At 47.4% G+C, this 21,678-nt stretch overlaps 1 protein-coding gene across 2 annotated transcripts in view; it reads left to right on the forward strand.

Moving 5' to 3' along the window:
* LOC147436388 (putative potassium transporter 12) overlaps positions 1-21,678 on the forward strand; it is an 88,763-nt gene that overhangs the window by 37,591 nt on the left and 29,494 nt on the right. For both annotated transcript variants that reach the window (XM_086489297.1, XM_086489298.1), the window contains exon 6: positions 7,455-7,507. In XM_086489297.1, coding sequence (XP_086345423.1) covers positions 7,455-7,507 — 53 coding nt within the window. The remainder of the gene's footprint in view (positions 1-7,454; positions 7,508-21,678) is intronic.

Consider the following 21,678-nt stretch of genomic DNA (forward strand, 5'->3'; position numbering starts at 1 on the left):
AGGGTCAACAGACACATGAAGTGGGTGAGTCCTCAAGACCACCATAGACAGATGACGATATATTCAGGACCCAGTTGGCTACTGCTGTGGCTATGTTCACACAAGTAATGCAGAATCCAAGGTTTTTAGCCTTTCTGCAACCTCCTGTTCCGTCTCAGCAAGTTGGGTCACTGGATCATATTCAAAAGCCTGTTAAGGCTCGAGCACAGGTGATTCATACCGCACAGTCAATGGAAACACCTGTACACTTGACGGAGAACATGCAGTCTCCACAACCTATGCCTAAGGTGCAAGAACAGGTGGCTGAGATGCCAGTCTTTCAAGCTGTACCAGTTCAGCCCGCCACCTTTCAACAGCCTATAGCTGGTTCTAATGGGCAGGGAAGCAACCTACAGGCTATGCAACAAGTCTTCCCACCACCTTCAGTACACCCTGGCTATTTTGGAGGTGGATCGGTATTCCAGAGCATGGCTGGTCAGGAACAGTGTTCGGGGGTGCTCAAACGATGATGCCTAACCCCATGTACAATGTCATGGGTATGCAACCAGGGTTTCAGAGCACTCAGGGCCAATTTGGGATGCCACAAGGAAATTTTGGTATGGCTGGAATTACAAATCAACAGCCAAATATAGCGTTTCCAGGTCAAGTTAATAGCGGCCAAGGAACACAGATGAATCCTAATAGTGTTCCCATGTTTCAGTCACTTCCATATGACAATTTAACGCCGTTGGAGAGGCCAACTCCGTACAGAGAAGGTGGCAAAGGTGTGACTTTCACGACCTTTACAGGGTTTGATGACAGGAAGAAGGCTCTCTCATTCCTCCAGCAGTTTGACAAGGCCTATGCAGGGAGAAACTTTACAGAGGCTTCAAAGGTCCGCAAGGCAGCCACTTTCTTGACAGGGAATGCGGGACAATGGTGGACAACTTTATTGCTTCAAGGGCAAGCTCTGTCCACATGGATTTACTTCAAGCAGATTTTTGCAGCAGCATGGTTATCTGATGACTTTGAAGCAGATGTCATGAAAGAATGGCACCAGCAAAATGCTGCCACTTGCAGAAATCTGGATGATTACAATCGGAAGTTTTGGAAAGCTCTACTTCCAGTAACTTCCTATAGGTTTGTGCCATTGACAGAACAGATTGAAAAATACTGATGTGGCCTACCCAAAGGATTGAGAAAATACTGCACGAAGACAAAAGTCACTACTTTGACGCAGCTCATCGAGGTAGCAAACACTGGGAATGGTTTGCTCAAGGGAGAAGATTGTGAATTTAACACTGGCGTCAAGGCAGGATCAGGCAAGAAAAATTCAGCCAAGAAGCACGTTCCCAAGGAGGCTCCTAAAGGGACTCAGGAGTCAGCCAACGCAGGGAAAGTCAAAGCTACGGCTGAATCAAAAAAAGGACCAGCAAAGAAATGGAAAAGACGTTTTCCTCGCAAGTCAGAAGAGCAAAAGAAGGTCCTTAGGACAGAGAACAAATGCTTTATATGTGAGCAGCCTGGCCACATTGCTTACAATTGTCCTACAAAGAAAAGGCCAGCTGATTCTGATGACAAGGAAGACAAGAAAGGAAAGAAGCCCATGGCTGGTCTAGTGCCAGATATGGTGGGCGACAAGCCAAATTCAGATGCAAGTGAGCTTTGCAGAGCATGGGGAAAGGTTGGGGATCAAACAGTGCTTATCTTCTTTGATCCAAGTGCCAAAGCCAACTTTATTTCCCCAGAATTGGCTTCAAAGTTGGGAATCAGACCTGAAGAGATGGGGTATACAGCAAAGGCAGGTTTGGCATGTCCTGGCCATACAGAGGCTGTGACACCCATCATTGGAAAGTTGCGTCTACATATCCAGTCCTATGTAGATGCTGAAGAATTTTACATCATGCCACTGAACGGATGTGATGTGTTGTTAGGTATTCCTTGGTTGTTTCGTGTATAGGGAATCATGGATGCCTACAACAAAAAGATCACTGTACAGAGCAGGGGAAAGACTCACATTCTGGATGTAAAGCTTAAAGGGGAGTCTATTCCTACTCTATCAGCTTCTGCTATTACTTTTGTAATGAAAAAGCATCTTTCTGCGTACTTGGTTTTTGCACGTGAAGTGTCAGATTGTGATGAATCAAATTTATCTATGCTAGATAAAGAAAGGTCAATGTTTTTACAACAGTATAGTGACTGTTTTTCCGATTCATTACCGTCTCAATTACCGCCAGAGAGACCCGAGGACCATGCGATAGATTTGGTGCCAGGCAGTAGCCCACCAAATAAGCCTCCGTACAGGGTTAGTGCGGCTCAGCAGAAAGAGATAATGGGCCAAGTACTGGAGCTGTTAGAAAAGGGGCTGATTCAGCCCAGTTCATCTCCATTCTGTTCTCCAGTGTTGTTGGTGCAGAAAAAGGATGGCTCATGGCATATGTGCATCGACTACCGTGCACTGAACAAGAATACCATGAAGAATAGGTTCCCTATACCTAGAATTGATGATATTATGGACAAATTAGAAGGAGCAGCTATGTTTAGCAGGATAGATCTAAAGAGTGGGTACCATTAGATCCGCATTAGATCAGAGGATGTGCACAAGACTGCTCTTAGAACGACGTTTGGCCTTTACGAATTTTTAGTGATGCCCTTTGGTCTCACAAATGCTCCTGCTACGTTCAATAGGATGATGGACAGAATTTTCCGTCCACACCAGCAGTTTGTTGGTACATTCTTTGATGACATGATAGTCTTCTCAAAGAATGAAGAGGAGGATAGGCATCACTTGGCCATTGTGTTCATAGAGCTACGCAGTCATAACCGCTCATCAATGCAAAGAAAAGTGAGTTTTTTCTGGAAGAGATTCACTTTCTGGGACACATTGTCTCAAAGGATGGTGTCAGAATGGATCCTGCAAAAGTTGAAGCGATCAAGTCATGGCCAAATTTGAAGACGGTGCATGATGTCCGAAGCTTTTTGGGATTATGCTCCTCGTACAGAAGGTTTATCCGAAATTTCGCTGAGATTGCTTCACCTTTACATGCTCTTCAAAAGAAGGCAGTCACCTTTAGATGGACACAGAAAGAGATTTCAGCTTTTAATCTCTTAAAGTAAAAGATGACTTCAGATCCAGTCATTGTGTTGCCAGATCTTAGGAAGTCATTTGTGGTCCAGTGTGATGCCTGCGGTAGTAGCATTGGTGCAGTGCTAATGCAAGATGGCAGGGTAGTAGCCTATGAGAGCAGAATTTTACAAGGGCCAGAGATGACCATGCAGGTCTATGAGAAAGAGTTACTGGCTGTGATTCATGCGCTCTTAAGTTGGAAACACTACCTGCTAGGTGCAGACTTTGTTGTCCAAACGGACCATCAGACCTTGCGATACTTCTTGACACAGACAAAGTTATCTGAGAAGCATATGCGATGGGCAAATATCTTGTCCATGTTCCATTTTCAGATTGTGCATGTGGAAGGCAAGAAGAACGTTGTGGCTGATGCCTTGTCAAGGAAGCCACAAATTTCAGCTGTGTCAATTCCTTATCATCATGAACTTGATGACATGAGAGAACAATATGCAAATGATGAAGATTTTGCAAGGGTCTTCGAGCAGCTAATGGATGGACAACGTCATGAACACTATCTTCTTAAAGACGGGTTCATGATGATGCATGGCAGATTGTGTGTCACAAAGCCATTGCGACGCAAAGTTATGGAAGAGAGTCATGTCCCACTGTATGCAGGGCATCGTGGTATCGATGCTACAGTTAAAGCGGTTGAGACATTCTTCTATTGGCCTACATTGAGAAGGGATGTGGATGCCTTTGTGCGAGAATGCCTAATATGCCAAAAGGGCAAGTTTGACAGGCAAAAGGCACCAGGGTTATTGCAACCACTACCTATTCCAGATAAACCATGGGAAAGTATTGCTATGGATTTTATCTTTGATCTTCCGAGAACGCAGACAGGAAACGATGGTATTTGGACCATTATTTGCAGATTCAGCAAACAGGCTCATTTTATTCATGTCAGGAAGAAGATAAAGCCAGATCAGATGGCACGCTTGTTTATGAGCAATATTTTCAAGTATCATGGCATGCCACAGTCTATTGTTAGCGACCGTGATCCACGCATGACAAGTTTGTTCTGGAGAGGCTTGTTTGAGAATATAGGCACCATGCTCAAATTCTCTTTGTCATTTCATCCTCAAACAGATGGGCAGTCAGAAGAGGCAAATTATGTGGAAGATTAAGGTTAGCCTTGGGAAATGATGTGCAAGATTAAGGTTAGCCTTGGGAACTCTGCTTTGCTTCTCCACCTAGTAGAATGCCAGAGAGAGAGCCCACAAAGCATATTTAAAGGCCCTTCGCCTATCCAAAAGCTATTACATGAAAACAAGACAATCGAAAGCATCTGGTCTAAAAAGCGCATACCCATGAGGCCGCCAACGCAAAATGCAAGCTGTTCGTATAGCAGTGTCCCATCATGAGATTCTGCAAATTGCAGGTTGGGTTGCCACGTCATCATTCTTTACGCAAATTGGTCTTTTGGTAGCTCTTTTAAGGGTTTAGGCTCCTCAGCCAAGGTCTACAAGTTAGCTAATCCCAACCCCTTTGGTCTTCAGTGGAGGTTTTTAGGCCCCTCGGCCATCTTCTGCAAGTTGGAGTTTCTTCTTCAGCTCTTAGGTTTTAAGCCCCTCGGTCAGCTTCAGTAAGTTGGTCAGGTTCTCGGATGATTCACTCACGGATGGGCACAGAAGCATGAAGACCACTTTTGAAAAGGTAGAAAGTTTGCATTCAAGGTATACACAATGTTTCACCATTGTGAATTGTGTCAATAAGTTTGCATGCTCATTCCTTGGCAGGACACAATCAGAGCACAAGATTTAGTACGTTTGTCTATCAAGCATGGATATTCCCTTTGTGGTTTGCCAGAGTCGATTATTTTAGGTAGAAAAGTTAGTTTAGGTTACATGGTTGGCAAGCACTTTTAGAAAAGTTTAGCACTTCTTTAAATTTTTCATCTATATTGCATTCACAGTCTTTTAGGAAACATGGTCCATTTCCAGTTATTAAAAAGAAAAATGATGTCTCTATGAAATTGTGGTTGCCTAACTCATGGTCAATGCACAACATTTTCCATGTTTCTTGGTTGGAGTTGTTTCATAGAGATCCCTCAAAGGAGATTCTTGAAGTAGACGAAGCAGAAGACATTGGAGTAGGAGCAGTTTTTATTGCAACGGTTTTGGCCTAGCTCAAAGAAGCAAGGATTGAAGTCCTTTTTGAAGTTCAAGTATTGTGGAACCCAGGTTGCAATGTGGGGCAACAAAGATTTGTTCACAAACTACTTGGAGTTGTTGGCAGACTACAAGGAAGCTATGCACCTCAGTATTAGTACCTCACCTTGAAAAGGGGGGCATGCCACATGTACATTTAACCCCATGTGCATGTTGACAAGCTAACTCCTACTTCTAGGGTTTAGGACAACCTAGGAAGTGTTTTGGCACCTTTGTGAGCTTGTATGCAGGACATGCATGTCTAGGCATTTTAGATTAGTTGCATACCCTCTGATTGCACATGAGCACCGCTAGTGTCTGCTAGGTGTAGGCATTTGGGAGTGCTCTTTTTACAATCCATTGTACCCGACCTAGGTAGGTATCCGCATATGAACTACTGCTTATAAGTGAGTTATTAAATTATTAGTAAGTGACATATAGCAGCATTTTATAGAAGTTGTGGGGTTTTATATGGCTTTGCTTGACCTAGCCTTGCAATACCTATATAATGGACCCCTGGGGAACTCTATTGATCATCAGAAGCCAGTACAATATCCTCTCCTCCTTAACATGCCTAGCATTTTTATATTCCTTAACAACCCTGGCGTTTCCACCTCCACTCAGCACTTGCAGATTTCAGCCATGTTCCAAGATATCGTAGCGTTAGCGGAATTCAGCCCCGCATAGCAGATCCTCCAATGACAACAGATTTCAGCCCTAGCCTATCAAATCGGCCAGCGTTTTCAGTTCCCAGCCAACGCACAGCACATCAGCCATGGTTATGAGTGTTCAACATCATCATCGTCATCCACCATCAATACCCTTGACATCTGTAGTAGCATATCAGCCCATAGCCTCCTCAATTTGCAGATTCAGTCCCAAAAGCCTAGCATTTTCAGTTTTGAGCCCTTAGCCTTGTAGATCCAAGCACCTACCGCATGATCCCATCAAAATCTCAACATCTAGGACCATTGTATTAGCATTTGTGCAATCTAAAGCAAATACCTCTCTAGCAATAGAGAGGGGGGCCCTTGGAGAGGCGTTTAGGACCCCATGCTGTGTTAGTCCTCTCTCTCTCTCTCTCTCTCTCTCATCACTCACAGAACCTTCACTCACAATATCTCTCTCTTCTCTCTCATAGTCTTTGCACATCTCTCTCATGAACTAAAAGGAACTTGTGTACATACTGAGCACTCATCTTGAGTTACCACCTTAAATCACTTTCGTTGCACATCACATTCACTAGATTCTATACAATTGGCACAGGTGCACATATACAACCAAACCCTCCCTAGATTGCAGCTGGGGTCGTGGAGTCCAGGTCTTGGCCCTCTTCACATATGATATCATTATGACTAGTTGTCTCCCCATGTGCTTACATACAACATATTACTCGCTGTTTGGCCCATGATGCTCTGCTAGTGGCTATGTCCTTGTATGGCAACACACGGTCCTTAAATAGCTGCCCCAGTCAGGATTGTGTGGGTAATTATAGTACCAAAAACTCATACTTTGGTATGATTCTCGTGAAATAGTATATGTGCACACTGCTTCTCTAATGTATCAAGTGCTGCATATGATCGTGCCAATCGAGTCTTTCCTATCTCTTGCCAAGAGTATTGTGGCCCTTTGATGGTAGTCCCCAATTATATATACTGTCTGACAGACTCCATACACTCTTATTAAAAGTGAACGGGTACCTTTGATGGTAGTCCCAGTTATACATACTGTCTGCTGACAGACTCCAAACGCACTTTATTAAAAGTGAAGTGGTACACAGTTCTCCTCACCCAAGCAGCTGATGTGTGAAATCTGTAGTTTTAGTCTTTTAAGATTCACCTTAGATCTCTATTGGTGCAAAAGGCATGTAGTCGGTTGGGTGAGTGGTATAAGTACAAAGTTCTTTGCATGCATAAAAAGCTGTATCAAGACCCCCACTAAACTACTTCCGGCCCCTGTCCTACCTTGATGCATTGTGAATTCTGAGGCCTCAGCATCCCTCTTTTACACCAATGGTCGAGCCGAGTTACTTCCAGGGGCTTGCAATCTTCCCATCTCTGTCCCATATAAGGCATAGGTACACCATTTTATCGCCACTGAAAATAGATTACAATGGGGAGTTGAGTTATCCAATCTTTGCTAGTACTACTGTGTATTGAGATGCCTTTATTTGCGCTCAAAACCTGTGCCGATGCATGCAGGAGGGGAAGTAATGTTCGCCGATTTCGGTGATCTTCCAGCACAGTCTATTCAGGTATTTGCAAAGCATTTGAAATCAGCTCTTTCTTTTAACATTAAAATATGTCGTGGGGTGTAACATAAGTCAAATTTGAATCTGCTTCCTATCCTTGTTTGCATTCTCCTCATTGTGCCTTTTGTGCAAGTGTTTTAGGGACTCTTTATGGTTTGTTGTGCAATGTATACATTGTATGTGTTTTGTTGTATATACTTGTGTATATATGCATAAACCTATCAAGGTGATGCATTTTGAGTCAGTGTCCTCATGGTTGAAGAATATAAAGTTGTGCTCAGTTGGCAAAAGAAACTTGTTTACCTAATTCTCCTCCTTGTATCTTCATTAGGCTGCTTATGACATGGAAAACCTTATTAGTTTGTAGTTTCTTTTTGTAGTCAAAACACTTAGGTCCTGATTTAAGATTTTTAGTTTGTTTTCAATTAAAGAAGCTTTTGCTTTGCCTATTTTTCTTCCTTGCTTCTGTAACTGCCTTTTTTGTCCAGATTCATTTCAATTTTACAAAACTACTATCTTTGTACATTTTATCCTATGTTTCAAAAATTTCTTTTGTAGGTTTTTGTGGATTTTCGTTAAAAAAAGAAGAAGATATACTTCTAGTAGTTTTCAAAATTGCCAAAGGGGCTACATCACCCCTAGCATGAGGGAAAACAGCACAAAGAGTTACGAATCTCCCATAGTAAAATACACAAGATATACAATGGCTTCATCAAATAATGCCAATGGGATCGTAACCTAGTGGTTAAGGTGGATAGTTGGTTCTTTATGCATTGTACTTGGGTCTTTATGGTTCATAAAGACCCAGGTACGATACACAACGCATCTTTCAAATTTCCATTGTACCTCAAAGAAAGAGAGGGAGGGGAAAGGCCAAATAAGAGGTCTGGAGTGCCACTGTGAAGAAAGGTCTTAGTTGCCACGAACTAATGAATGCATTGCGCCATTTCTCAACCTTGTGTGAGCTTCCCTTTAGGCTGTCATAGTGTCCTTTTAAGTGTATGTACAAGCTTAAGCAAGAATGTGAGGACCATCATTCCACATGGTGTTACTGGGTTGGACACTAAGAGCACAAGCACTTGTATACTCCAAAGAAAAATTTGGAATGAAACAAGACACACAGTGAGCGGGAACGACCAGCCCCTGTCACAAACTGCTGATGTGTCAAGCCACTGAAGAATGGAGCCAACCTGCAGATCCCGGCCGAGGGGCCTAAATCCTAAGAAGAAGCGGTAGAAGAGAGGAGAAGTCCTACCAACTTATGGGACCCCATCCGATGGGTCCCAGGGGACCTAAAGGCATTAAAACTAAAGGGGGATCAACACAAGCGCGCGCGCGCACACACACACACACACATTGGTACTTATCTATGTGTTTATGGTTTTAAAAAAAACTATACTACCCCCTATTGCAGTCATCTTGGCTATGTATTTCCACTTAAAATATGGCTTTATATCTTTCCTAGCCACACTAAGTCGATATCCACCGAGTCTTCATGATGCTGGTGATCTTGCCGATGTTACTCTTTACCAAACTGTTGTTGGATGCCTTATTTGTGTATACAACACAAGGCCATATATTCAGTTTGCAGTCCTAGAGGTTAGCAGATTTATGCATAGCCCAGGGCTAAGCATTGGAAGGCTGTCAAGTGGATTTTTTGCTACTTGAGTGGCACTTTACATCTTGGGTTGTTTCATCCCAAGGGGGGATCATTGCCGCGAGATTTACATGCTTTTTCGGACTCAAATTGGGTTGGTTGTTTTGACATGCGAGTGTCCACAAGTGGTTTCTGTTTCATGCTCGACAACTTATGCATATCATGGTTGAGCAAGGAGCAGCCTAATGTGTCCACTTCAATTGTTAGGTTGAGTATAGGGCAGTATTCACAACTACGGTTGAGTGTGTATGGCTCAAAGTTCAAACGCCTTATGGCTGATTTGGGTGTTGGACAGGACACTGCCAACATCATGTACACTGACAGTCAAAGCGCATTGGCAGTTGCGAGGAACCCAGTTTTTCATGCTCGCTCAAAGCACATTGAGGTGCATTACCACAGGTGCATTACCACTATGTCAGGGAGAGACTCTTAGCAGGAGAGATTAGCTTGGCCTATGTGCCAGCCCATGATAACCTTGCAGATCTTTTCACAAAGGCAACTCGAAACGCAACTCAGAACGAAACTCGGATCTTTTCACAAAGGCAACTTGAAACGAAACTCCGAACGCAACTCGGTTCTTGAAAAGTAATTTCTTAGAAGAGATCTTTACGCAAAGAACACTTTCTTCCAATCGTACACATAAAAGAGGTGTGCTTTCAGGTTCCTTGTCGTAAATCAGCCCCGTCTACGATGTCTATGGGCTGGAAACAGAGAAAAAAAGCAGCTTGTCGCGATAAAAAAACTCTCCGTAGGCACTTCTTCGTGAAGGAACCTGCCTACTTGGTTCTGGCGACATTTGGTGCTCTTGGGGCAGCCATGGGATTCATCGACGACGTCATCTTGGCGGCTAAAATCTGCAGCAGCATGGGCCGAGCTAGAGCACCATCTTTTCCGATGCTTGTGAGTGAGAGTCAGCGTTTATAGCCTTTGGCAGTCGGCAGGAATAGAGGGGGTCTTTTCAGCGAGAATGTCTAAAAAGGCCCAAGGTAGAGAGAGATCGTTTTTCCCTTCTGCTAAAAAGAGAGGGAGAAAGGGGACGCTAGGTTTTTGCTGCTTTTTGAATCTCCGGCTCCCCACTTTTTTTGTTTCCAAGAATAAGATGCTTATATTAGTTAATGAAACTGCCCATAGGGCTACAGCCACCTCTTCGAGAGAGGGCTACAACAACCATGATGGGGAGACTCTCCTAATGAAAATACAGCATATGTACAATGAGGCTAAATCAAGAAATGGGAGGAGGGAAAAGCCATAGAGGTGGACGGTAGTGCCATTTGAGTACACCCTAAACCATGGTTAAAAACGGCCCAGGACGCCAAAGTCAAAGGAAGGCCTCTCTGTGCTCCCGCATGCAGTCGAAGCTGCCCTGAAGTCTCTCGAGCTGTCCTCTAAGAGTGTGGATCAGCTCTAACCAAAGATCGCGAATAGTCTCCGCTGGTGGTACCGGGCGAGCCTCAAAGATGCGGAAGCAGCGGGCCCGCCAGATGAACCAGAGTGTCAGGCCACTGATGAGCTCCTAGCACTCCTCTCTCTCACTGCACCACTCCTGTGGAGTAAGCTTTGTGGCAGGCTGGAGTGTAAGTCGCCCCCCCCCTGCATCACTATCATCCTGCTGGTGGAAGATAGCTCAAACTAAAGTGTCGGGCCCGTGAGAGTGGACCAAGCAGGTGCCCCCCAAGTGTACTGCGGAGCCATGGAGAGAGCAGACATCAACCAAAGAACACGAAGCCACACCTGCTGTGCCAAGAGATAGTCCCAAAGACAGTGAGACTGACTCTCCACAAGATGGTCACAAGCTGCTGCGCATGCGGTCGAGAGACCACTATGCACAAGCCAGCTCCCAACTGCTGTAGCTCTGTGCACGACCAGCCACTGAAACAAAGTGACTCGCCTCAGCTGTCTGGAGTCCCACAACCTCTCCCAAAAAGCTGCCAAGAACTTAGGTGTGAGACCCTCCTCTTGCCAATTAGGTGCTGCAGTAGGGCGAGCCTCTCTGTGTGCTGCCAGTATGTGATGTCCGAGTCGAACAATGTACTAAAAGAAAGGGACACCTGGGTGGTTTGCAGAAGAGAAAGGGTCCCTCCAAAGCCACTCTCCAGGATCCCACTGTACTCATGCCAGTGGACATCACTACCAAGCCCACAGTCTCCTAAGTCCAGTCTCAAGAGCAGTTGGGTCGGGATCGATGACACAAGTCCTCCCATAGATACCCACCACTCGGATCCTCTGAAAACAACACTCTGCCACCTGCGGGGCGTCTATTGCAACTTGCTATAAGCGTCCCCCACCTTGTAACTCGAAAAAAAGGGAGGGAACAGTCTCTGAGCAAGCCCGAATTGAGATGAGAACCTCCAATTGCGTGAAGGCTCCCATCCATCTGGGCGTTGCTGCTCCAGAGGTGTTAGCCACTCAATTGGTACTGCCTCTGAGGTGTCCTGGCACATGCTCTACACCCCTCTCATGCCCTGTAGCTGAAAGCCTTGCAGCTCCGTTGACAAGCCTAAAAACTGTAACCAGTCACCTAAAGAGCGTGCTGGACCCGCTGCCATGGGACCCTAGGAAACATGAGGCCGACTACCAACCAAGTGGCCTCTTTGAGTGCTAACCATGGGGTTCCAAACAAGGGGCTGTCGCAGGCGCTCCTCCTTGTAAGTAGGCTGCCGCTGCTCCAGGCCTCGCCGCAAACGCTCTCAAGATCGAAGCAAACCTACAGCGAAGCGGTCCTCGAGTCTCCTGCTCAAACCAACTTTGCGCATCTCTGTGAAGATCCATCTGGTCGAAGGTTGCCAAGGGCCTCCTGCTTGAGGCACCCTAGCACGAAGCCATTGTAGTAAGAACTCCTTCCAGGGCTCCTCACCTAGAAGAAGTCCTCGGACGATGAGCTTCCCAAGAAGGGCTCTGCTCTGCTGTGCTGGGTCTATGATCCCAAGCCCTCCCTGTGAACATGGAAGAGTGATGACCTGCCAAGCCACTTTGGTCCGGGGCTATTTGAGTGTCATGCCTTGACCAAAGGAAGTTCCTGATCAACCTCTCTACCTGGCTGATACAAGAACTTGAGAAGATCCAGTAAGAAGTGATGTACCACATATTAGCCAACAACACCTGGTTGGCCACTACAACTCTGCCAGCCAAAGAAAGTCGTGTGGAGCTCCAATGTAACAACTTCCTCCTGACAGACAGGAGGAGGGAAGCAATCTGCTGCTCGGGAGACAAGTCCAAACCAACCTGACAGCCCAAGTACCGAACTGCAGTCCCTGGGGGAATCCACCTGAAACCCTCACCTGGCATCCAATTGGGCACAGGAGCACTACCAATCGAGAAAGCCACTGTCTTTCTCCAGTTGATCAATGCGCCAGATGCACAACAGAAGGTCTCAAGAGCCTGCTCACACCTGTGAAGGTTGGACTCCTGGCCATCCAAGTACAAGGCTGAGTCGTCAGCAAACTCAGCGTCCAGTAGCTCATCTCCCCGAATAGGGAGTGCTAAGCCCCGTAAACCAACTTGCTGCGACACCAAAAACCTGCTCATCGCCTCAACATAGAACAGAAAGAGGAAGGGGGCAAGAGGGCAGCCCTGTCTGACCGAACGTGTGAGCATGAAACAATCACTTCTACCTCCTGACAAAAGTACTTGACTGTGTGCCCGTCTGTACAAAGCTGACACCCCTCTGATCCAAGCATTTGAGAAGCCCATCCTGCGTAGAGTGCCCTCCAGAAAGTCCCAATCAACTTTGTCGTAGGCCTTCTCAAAATCGAGAAGAAGAATCACCAGATCCTCACCATGGAGCCGCGCTAGGGCAGAAGCCTCCCAAAAAGTAAAGATGTTGTCAAGGATACTGCGCTCCTTGACAAATCTTGTCTGAGTCCCATGTATAAGGCTCTCTAGAAGTGGCTGGATCCTTAAACTCAGAACCTTGGCAAGAATTTTGTAGACTGAGTTGAGGATGGTGAATGGGCGCCACTGTCGAATCTCATCCAAGGAGCCACCCTCCTTGGGAATGAGATAGATCAGACCATCACTCATGCTGTCAGGCATCTCTCCTGTGTGCAAGATGTACTGAAAAGCACTACAGAGATTTGGGCGAAGCAAGTCCCAATACTTCAAGAAAAAACTGGAAGTCAAGCCATTTTCACCTAGACAACTACCACGGGGGAGTGCACTAAGAGCCGTGTGCAACTCCTCAAGCTGAAGTGGCAGCTCAAGCTCTGACGCATCTCCTTAGTCACAAGGCAAGGCATCTGTGGCCACACCTGCTCCTTGCATGCATCCTGACACTCTGATTGAGCCTCTGCAGTCACTACCTCACGGTAAAAGTTAGTAGCAACTGCACGCATGTCCTATGGCTAAGAAGCAACTGACCCGTCAGGCCTCCTCAATTGACTGACCTTGGCATGCGTATGTCGAGCTCCCACTGCCTCGAAGAAAGCACCAGTCACCCACCTGTGTTCACTAAGATGCCTGTCGCTGGAAAGCAAACTCATGGCACCGCTCCTCTGTGCTAACAAGCTCCTAGTGAGCCTGCTGTAAGTGCTCCTCCAACCAAGGACTGTATGGATGCTACTCCTGCATCCTCTGCAAGGAAGCAATGCCCCGTCTGAGACGCTGCTCCTCTCCTCTCGCTGCAGCCAGGCGAGCTAAAGACTCTTGGAGAAAGAAACGACTAAGCTGAGCTAGTACTGAGGCCACTGTGTCAGCATGAGAATCCTGTATGTCCAAGTTCTCTGTCCAAAGAGCCTCTACTCGCTCTCTAAGTGCAGAGTCCAGCAAGACCCTCTCAGGGAAGCGAAGCATCGTGCTCCCCCTCCTCTGCCTATCTGCCATTGTGGGAATCACTAGTGCATGGTCCGAGAAGGAAGTCCCTGCTAGAATGCCAACTATCCCACCCAAGTCACATAAATGGTCACTAGTGTACAAGCGATCTATCCGTGATAGATTCACTCCTCCTACTCTGCGGTCCGAACGAGAGAAGGCCAGGCTGTTTGGGGGCCTCACAAAGCTAGAGTGCTGCCACACATCCGAAACCCTCAGAGTCATACAGGACCTCTCCCAAGCTGCCAGCTCAACTCCATGCACAGTAGCATGGCTACCACCAATCCTGTCAGAAGGGTCCTCCAACATGTTGAAGTCACCCCCTATGCACCACTGCTCTGCCTACGGGAGAGACTCAACAATCTGTGACCAAAACTCTGCTCGTGCACTCGCCACATTGGACGCATATATGTTCACGAAGCCCACAAGGCAACCCTGAACCTGCATAATGATCCACTGAGCCCTGCCTGGCACAATAATCCGTTTGCCCACAATGGCCTGCTGCAAAGAATCCGCAATAGTCATACATACCCCACCCTGGATGCCTCCAGGTACAAAAGTAGCTTCCAAAAAGTATCATATCGTCCACGCTAGAGCTGACCACATCGTCTAATGCGGCTCTCACTCAGGTGATGCTCCTGTAGCATAAGGAGATCAATCTCTCCTTCCACAAGGCAACACTGAAGCTCCTGACGCCGTCGGCCCCTCTGACACTGAAACGGGGGCCATCTAATCCCTGCACGTTCCATGAGACGATCCTCATGGGGAACGAGAGAGAACAGTTGCTGTCGCAGCAGCTAAATGTGCTATCTTCGAGGCTGGCTTGCATGGGGAGTAATCCGCATCTTCGCGTCCTCTAGATAGGCGTGACTGTAAAGAGTGCCTGGCCCAAGCCCAAGTAGACCGAGCCGTACGTAAAGCAACCTCCTCTGTCTAGGAGTCCTCATGAATGTGTACATAGCATGGCGAGCACTGCGTATCAGCAAAGAAGTGAACCACTATGTGTCTACATCCTGCTGCATCTGGAGGGGTCACAACAAACTTGGCCAATGGCCACAGAGTTTGAAGCATGTCCCTAACTCCTAGGTCTCCCATGTGGTGAGAGAACTCTAGGGCCTGTGTATGTAGCCACTCCAACACTGAGTCGAGAGTCCACTTAGTCTGGTCCCTGCCGCAAAGGGGAAAAGAGAAGCCAACCGCTGAGTCCAAGGCCTCTATCCCCCTAGCTGCAAGGAACAGAACATGAACCCTAAAGCAGGCTGCCTCAAGGTCTGATGAGGAGTCGTCGAGAAAGCGTGTAAAGTCGTAGGCAAAGAAGTCCCATCGGCGCTGAATGTCGAAGCTCGTCAGACCACGAGGGACTGTTGCAAAGGGAGACGTCTGTACCTGTAGAGGGGGTCGCAAAGAAAGGCTGTCCCTCTCTCGCTAAGCGACTCGTGGCAAAGGTGCTGCCAAGAGATCTCCTAGCAGGTGGAGATGGCCCTGCCCCCTGGGTCGACTGTGGGACTGGAGCGGGAGGAGGGGGGGGGGGGGGGGGGGGGGGGGGGGGTGAAGGAGCAGGGGGAGAGAGGGGAGAAGAGGGGCCAGGGGGATCGGTAAAGGTAGGGGGCCGAGGAGGAGAGGCGGAGGGAGCAGGAGGCGCGGGGGGCTGTTGAGGGTGAAGCTGAGGTGGAGGCTGAAGCAGGGATCTCGTCCTGCTTAAGAGGACCGAACCGGTTCTTGTGGGAACCCACTGTTGCTGGGCAGGCGCCTGAGCACCACTCTGAGTGTCAGGCTATCGTTGTGGCCCCTGCCTGCGTCGACCACGAACCTGCTGCCATCCCTCCTCCGCTGGAGCCCCAGGCGCGGAGGGTGACTCTGCCCGTGTGCTCTTTGTCTCTGCCTGCTGCTGCTTGGAGACTGGGGCTTGGCCTGTGGTGTAGGTCGGGGCCTCCTCCGTGGATAGGCCTTCGCAAGATGGCCCATCTGTCGACAAATGAAGCACTGATTCGGGAGGCCCGAATACTCCACGCTGTGTCTAAACCAACCCCCACTCACCCGAGGAAGAAGGTTGACCTTCGGGAAAGTGTGTGTGTCCGTAACCAGAACGCGAACTGAGATAATACCGGCCGCCTTGGCAGCTACTGAGGCTGCCGTGTGAGGTGTCTCCAGGACAGTCCCAATTGTTGAGCCTATCCTAGACAAAAGTGGTAAGTACTCCCTCCGCAAACCAGGAAAGTAGACGGAGATGGGAATATCTGCCTCCTCTACCAGAACATCTGAAGCAGGGTCAAAACCATGTCTCCACTGCCAAAAGTGGGCTCAAACGACTCCGATGGTCAAGGGGCTCATGGCGATGACCTTGGACGCCATCTCGGAGGTCTCAAACTCGATTTGATAGTAGCCGCGTCCGAGGATCTGAACGACCATGATCTTGCCCACCTCTGCGAGAAGGTGGGCCTGGAGAAGATCACGCAGCTCTCCTCTGCTAGGTCTGGTGCCGAAATCTTGCAGATGACAGAAGTCGCCTGCAGACGCTCTACCTCTGCGGCTAGGCTCGCTTGCTCTCTCTGTGAAAGAGCAGGTTGAATGGTGGGCTCAGCGGGATCGGGCGAGGGGACTTCATTGGAGTTACTTTGTGGCGGAGCGTGAGCCTCCATCTGTGTCTGCTGCTGTGGAGAAAAGGCGGAGAAACGATGATGCAAGGGGCAATTCCCGCTGGACCAGGCACGCCGAATGTGCTAGCGTGGCCTGATAAGCAGGATAAGTAAGGCTAGCGGGTGGCAAGGGAAAGGGGGCGAAGGCGATTACCAATAGGCTTAAAAATCAGCCCACAAGCAAAAAGGGTGGGCGCGACAGAAATGGAGTGAGCGAGGGGGGATTTGGGGAGGAAGGGGGAGGGCGTGGAGCGGAGGCTAGGCGGTAGACAGCAGCTGCCAATGGGCGAACTGTCACCAGCGTGTGACTACTATCTATCCTTTTTGTTGATTTCTTTCTTATTATCTATTTACTTTCACTTTTTGGAAACACCCCTCGGGAAATCTAACTGCCCTGCATTGCATAGCTAGTGTGGAACTGTCCAGAGGGAGTCCAGGCCTGAGGGCAGGGCAAGAGAGCACTAAGGTTGGACAAGGACTATGGTTAGCCAAGTGGGGTCATTGACTAGCCAAAGTGGAATCCTTTGCTACAGAGGCTACATTTCAGTTCTGGATGTGGCCGCAGTGTACAAAGAGGGTCGGATGACCTAGAAAGATACAATGGCAGCATCTCCTAAAATTTAGGGAACTGCTATTTTGGGACCTGAAAATGTGTTTGCGTCATTAGCTCCGGAATCACAAGAGGAACATTTTATTACTTTGTTGTCAAGTCAACTGACGCACCAGTTGAGATATTTTTAGCCCAGTTGGCCAAAATCAGAAACTGTGCGAGGTGTCACTCTGTGAGCCTTCTGCCACTTCTGGCCAGAGGAGGGGGTGCCTAAAATGAGAGAGGAGGCTGATTTTCAGAATTTGTCACAAGTTAAGAGCTATGGAGTGCTTGCTTTCCCACTTATGCACAGTGCGGTGCCAAGAGTGATGCCTTGCACGCTACGCACTGCCCTCTCTCTCCCCTTTGGCAGTATGTTATGCCCCACTAGTGGGTTTTTCATTTGACCAATGTACAATTGTGTGGGTTCATGCGCGATTGCCGAGGCAAGAGCCTCTTGCACAGGTACTGGACTAGCTAGCGGCTAATCCCCCGCAGGTACAGGTGAATTCGGAGAGGTTTCACGCCATAAATCTCGTCCGATTCAAAGGGCAAGTAGCCCTACAGGTGCGGGACCTCGAGGACTTGCTACGGATGCGACCGGCACGCGAAACGGAGCCCGAAACAGTAAATTACAGCCTGCTGTGTATTTTTGCAGGTTTAGGGTTTTGGCCCTAAACGGACCCTAATACCCCCAGGAGGTTCGGGGACGCAAGGGGACCGCTGTACAGGTGATCTGGCGTATTTTCAGGGCTGAAAACAGAGAATTCAGCGTGCTGCAGATTCTCGCCAGGTTTTGGAAAGTACCCGTATGCATCGGGAAAGTCAGTCAATGCGTGGGAATACTGACTGTGAAGGGTCCTAGTACAGTTATGCTGCCAGAATCAGGCCTGAACAATTGAAATTCAGCCAAGGTTGTGCGGGGCAGCTCGTAGGGATCCACAGCATTTATTCCCTCTTTTAAACAATAAAGAAATACCGAAAGGGGCGCCTAAGTTAGGGGCCAATCTGGTGTCGGTCTTCTCATACAGGTGCATTCTAGCATCTGTATCCCATTCCCCTCTCTTGTGTCACTATAGCGCAGGTATAATAGACGACTAATAATGGGTGAAAGCTAAATCAAGGTTTGAAGTAAAGTCTACCACCCTTTTTGGATTGAACAGGCTTGTTTCATGGTTCCATCGACGGGATTAAATCACTTTTTCCCATAGAAGTGAGCCTTGGTCAGTTTTGGGCTTGAAGACACAGGGGATCATAGACCAGACACAGGGAATTGCAATTATGGCTGACAGACCAGATGATGTGACTGAAGAGGTTTCCTCTTCACAGGGTCAACAGACACATGAAGTGGGTGAGTCCTCAAGACCACCACAGACAGATGACGATATATTCAGGACCCAGTTGGCTACTGCTGTGGCTATGTTCACACAAGTAATGCAGAATCCAAGGTTTTTAGCCTTTCTGCAACCTCCTGTTCCGTCTCAGCAAGTTGGGTCACTGGATCATATTCAAAAGCCTGTTAAGGCTCGAGCACAGGTGATTCATACCGCACAGTCAATGGAAACACCTGTACACTTGACGGAGAACATGCAGTCTCCACAACCTATGCCTAAGGTGCAAGAACAGGTGGCTGAGATGCCAGTCTTTCAAGCTGTACGAGTTCAGCCCGCCACCTTTCAGCAGCCTATAGCTGGTTCTAATGGGCAGGGAAGCAACCTACAGGCTATGCAACAAGTCTTCCCACCACCTTCAGTACACCCTGGCTATTTTGGAGGTGGATCGGTATTCCAGAGCATGGCTGGTCATGCACCTGGAAATCAGTTTTACACGCCAGGAACAGTGTTCGGGGGTGCTCAAACGATGATGCCTAACCCCATGTACAGTGTCATGGGTATGCAACCAGGGTTTCAGAGCACTCAGGGCCAATTTGGGATGCCACAAGCAAATTTTGGTATGGCTGGAATTACAAATCAGCAGCCAAATATGGCATTTCCAGGTCAAGTTAATAGCGGCCAAGGAACACAGATGAACCCTAATAGTGTTCCCATGTTTCAGTCTCTTCCATATGACAATTTAACGCCGTTGGAGAAGCCAACTCCGTACAGAGAAGGTGGCAAAGGTGTGACTTTCACGACCTTTACAGGGTTTGATGACAGGAAGAAGGCCCTCTCATTCCTCTAGCTGTTTGACAAAGCCTATGCAGGGGGAAACTTTACAGAGGCTTCAAAGGTCCGCAAGGCAGCCACTTTCTTGACAGGGAATGCGGGACAATGGTGGACAACTTTATTGCTTCAAGGGCAAGCTCCGTCCACATGGATTTACTTCAAGCAGATTTTTGCAGCAGCATGGTTATCTGATGACTTTGAAGCAGATGTCATGACAGAATGGCACCAGCTAAATGCTGCCAGTTGCAGAAATCTGGATGATTACAATCGGAAGTTTTGGAAAGCTCTACGTCCAGTAACTTCCTATAGGTTTGTGCCATTGACAGAACAGATTGAAAAATACTGTTGTGGCCTACCCAAAGGATTGAGAAAATACTGCACGAAGACAAAAGTCACTACTTTGACGCAGCTCATCGAGGTAGCAAACACTGGGAATGGTTTGCTCAAGGGAGAAGATTGTGAATTTAACACTGGCGTCAAGGTAGGATCGGGCAAGAAAAATTCAGCCAAGAAGCACGTTCCCAAGGAGGCTCCTAAAGGGACTCAGGAGTCAGCCAACGCAGGGAAAGTCAGAGCTACGACTGAATCAGAAAAAGGACCAGCAAAGAAATGGAAAAGACGTTTTCCTCGCAAGTCAGAAGAGCAAAAGAAGGTCCTTAGGACAGAGAACAAATGCTTTATATGTGAGCAGCCTGGCCACATTGCTTACAATTGTCCTACAAAGAAAAGGCCAGCTGATTCTGATGACAAGGAAGGCAACAAAGGAAAGAAGCCCATGGCTAGTCTAGTGCCAGATATGGTGGGCGACAAGACAAATTCAGATGCAAGTGAGCTTTGCAGAGCATGGGGAAAGGTCGGGGATCAAACAGTGCTTATCTTCTTTGATCCAGGTGCCAAAGCCAACTTTATTTCCCCAGAATTGGCTTCAAAGTTGGGAATCAGACCTGAAGAGATGGGGTATAAAGCAGAGGCAGGTTTGGCATGTCCTGGCCATACAGAGGCTGTGACACCCATCATTGGAAAGTTGCGTCTACATATCCAGTCCTATGTAGATGCTGAAGAATTTTACATCATGCCACTGGACGGATGTGATGTGTTGTTAGGTATTCCTTGGTTGTTTCGTGTATAGGGAATCATGGATGCCTACAACAAAAAGATCACTGTACAGAGGAGGGGAAAGACTCACATTCTGGATGTAAAGCTTAAAGGGGAGTCTATTCCTACTGTATCAGCTTCTGCTATTACTTTTGTAATGAAAAAGCATCTTTCTGCGTACTTGGCTTTTGCACGTGAAGTGTCAGATTGTGATGAATCAAATTTATCTATGCTAGATAAAGAAAGTTCAATGTTTTTACAACAGTATAGTGACTGTTTTTCCGATTCATTACCGTCTCAATTACCGCCAGAGAGACCCGAGGACCATGCGATAGATTTGGTGCCGGGCAATAGCCCACCAAATAAGCCTCCATACAGGGTTAGTGCGGCTCAGCAGAAAGAGATAATGGGCCAAGTACAGGAGCTGTTAGAAAAGGGGCTGATTCAGCCCAGTTCATCTCCATTCTGTTCTCCAGTGTTGTTGGTGCAGAAAAAGGATGGCTCATGGCGTATGTGCATCGACTAGCATGCACTGAACAAGAATACCATCAAGAATAGGTTCCCTATACCTAGAATTGATGATATTATGGACAAACTAGAAGCAGCAGCTATGTTTAGCAGGATAGATCGAAAGAGTGGGTACCATTAGATCCGCATTAGATCAGAGGATGTGCACAAGACTGCTTTTAGAATGACGTTTGGCCTTTACGAATTTTTAGTGATGCCCTATGGTCTCACAAATGCTCCTGCTACGTTCAATAGGATGATGGACAGAATTTTCCGTCCACACCAGCAGTTTGTTGGTACATTCTTTGATGACATGATAGTCTACTCAAAGAATGAAGAGGAGCATAGACATCACTTGGCCATTGTGTTCAAAGAGCTACGCAGTCATAACCGCTCATCAATGCAAAGAAAAGTGAGTTTTTTCTGGAAGAGATACACTTTCTGGGACACAGTCTCAAAGGATGGTGTCAGAATGGATCCTGCAAAAGTTGAAGCGATCAAGTCATGGCCAAATTTGAAGACGGTGCATGATGTCCGAAGCTTTTTGGGATTATGCTCCTATTACAGAAGGTTTATCCGAAATTTCGCTGAGATTGCTTCACCTTTACATGCTCTTCAAAAGAATGCAGTCGCCTTTAGATGGACACAGAAAGAGATTTCAGCTTTTAATCTCTTAAAGTAAAAGATGACTTCAGATCCAGTCATTGTGTTGCCAGATC

The sequence above is a fragment of the Adiantum capillus-veneris genome, chromosome 18, assembly GCF_014529385.1.
Source record: "Adiantum capillus-veneris isolate H3 chromosome 18, ASM1452938v2, whole genome shotgun sequence".
NCBI lineage: Eukaryota > Viridiplantae > Streptophyta > Polypodiopsida > Polypodiales > Pteridaceae > Adiantum > Adiantum capillus-veneris.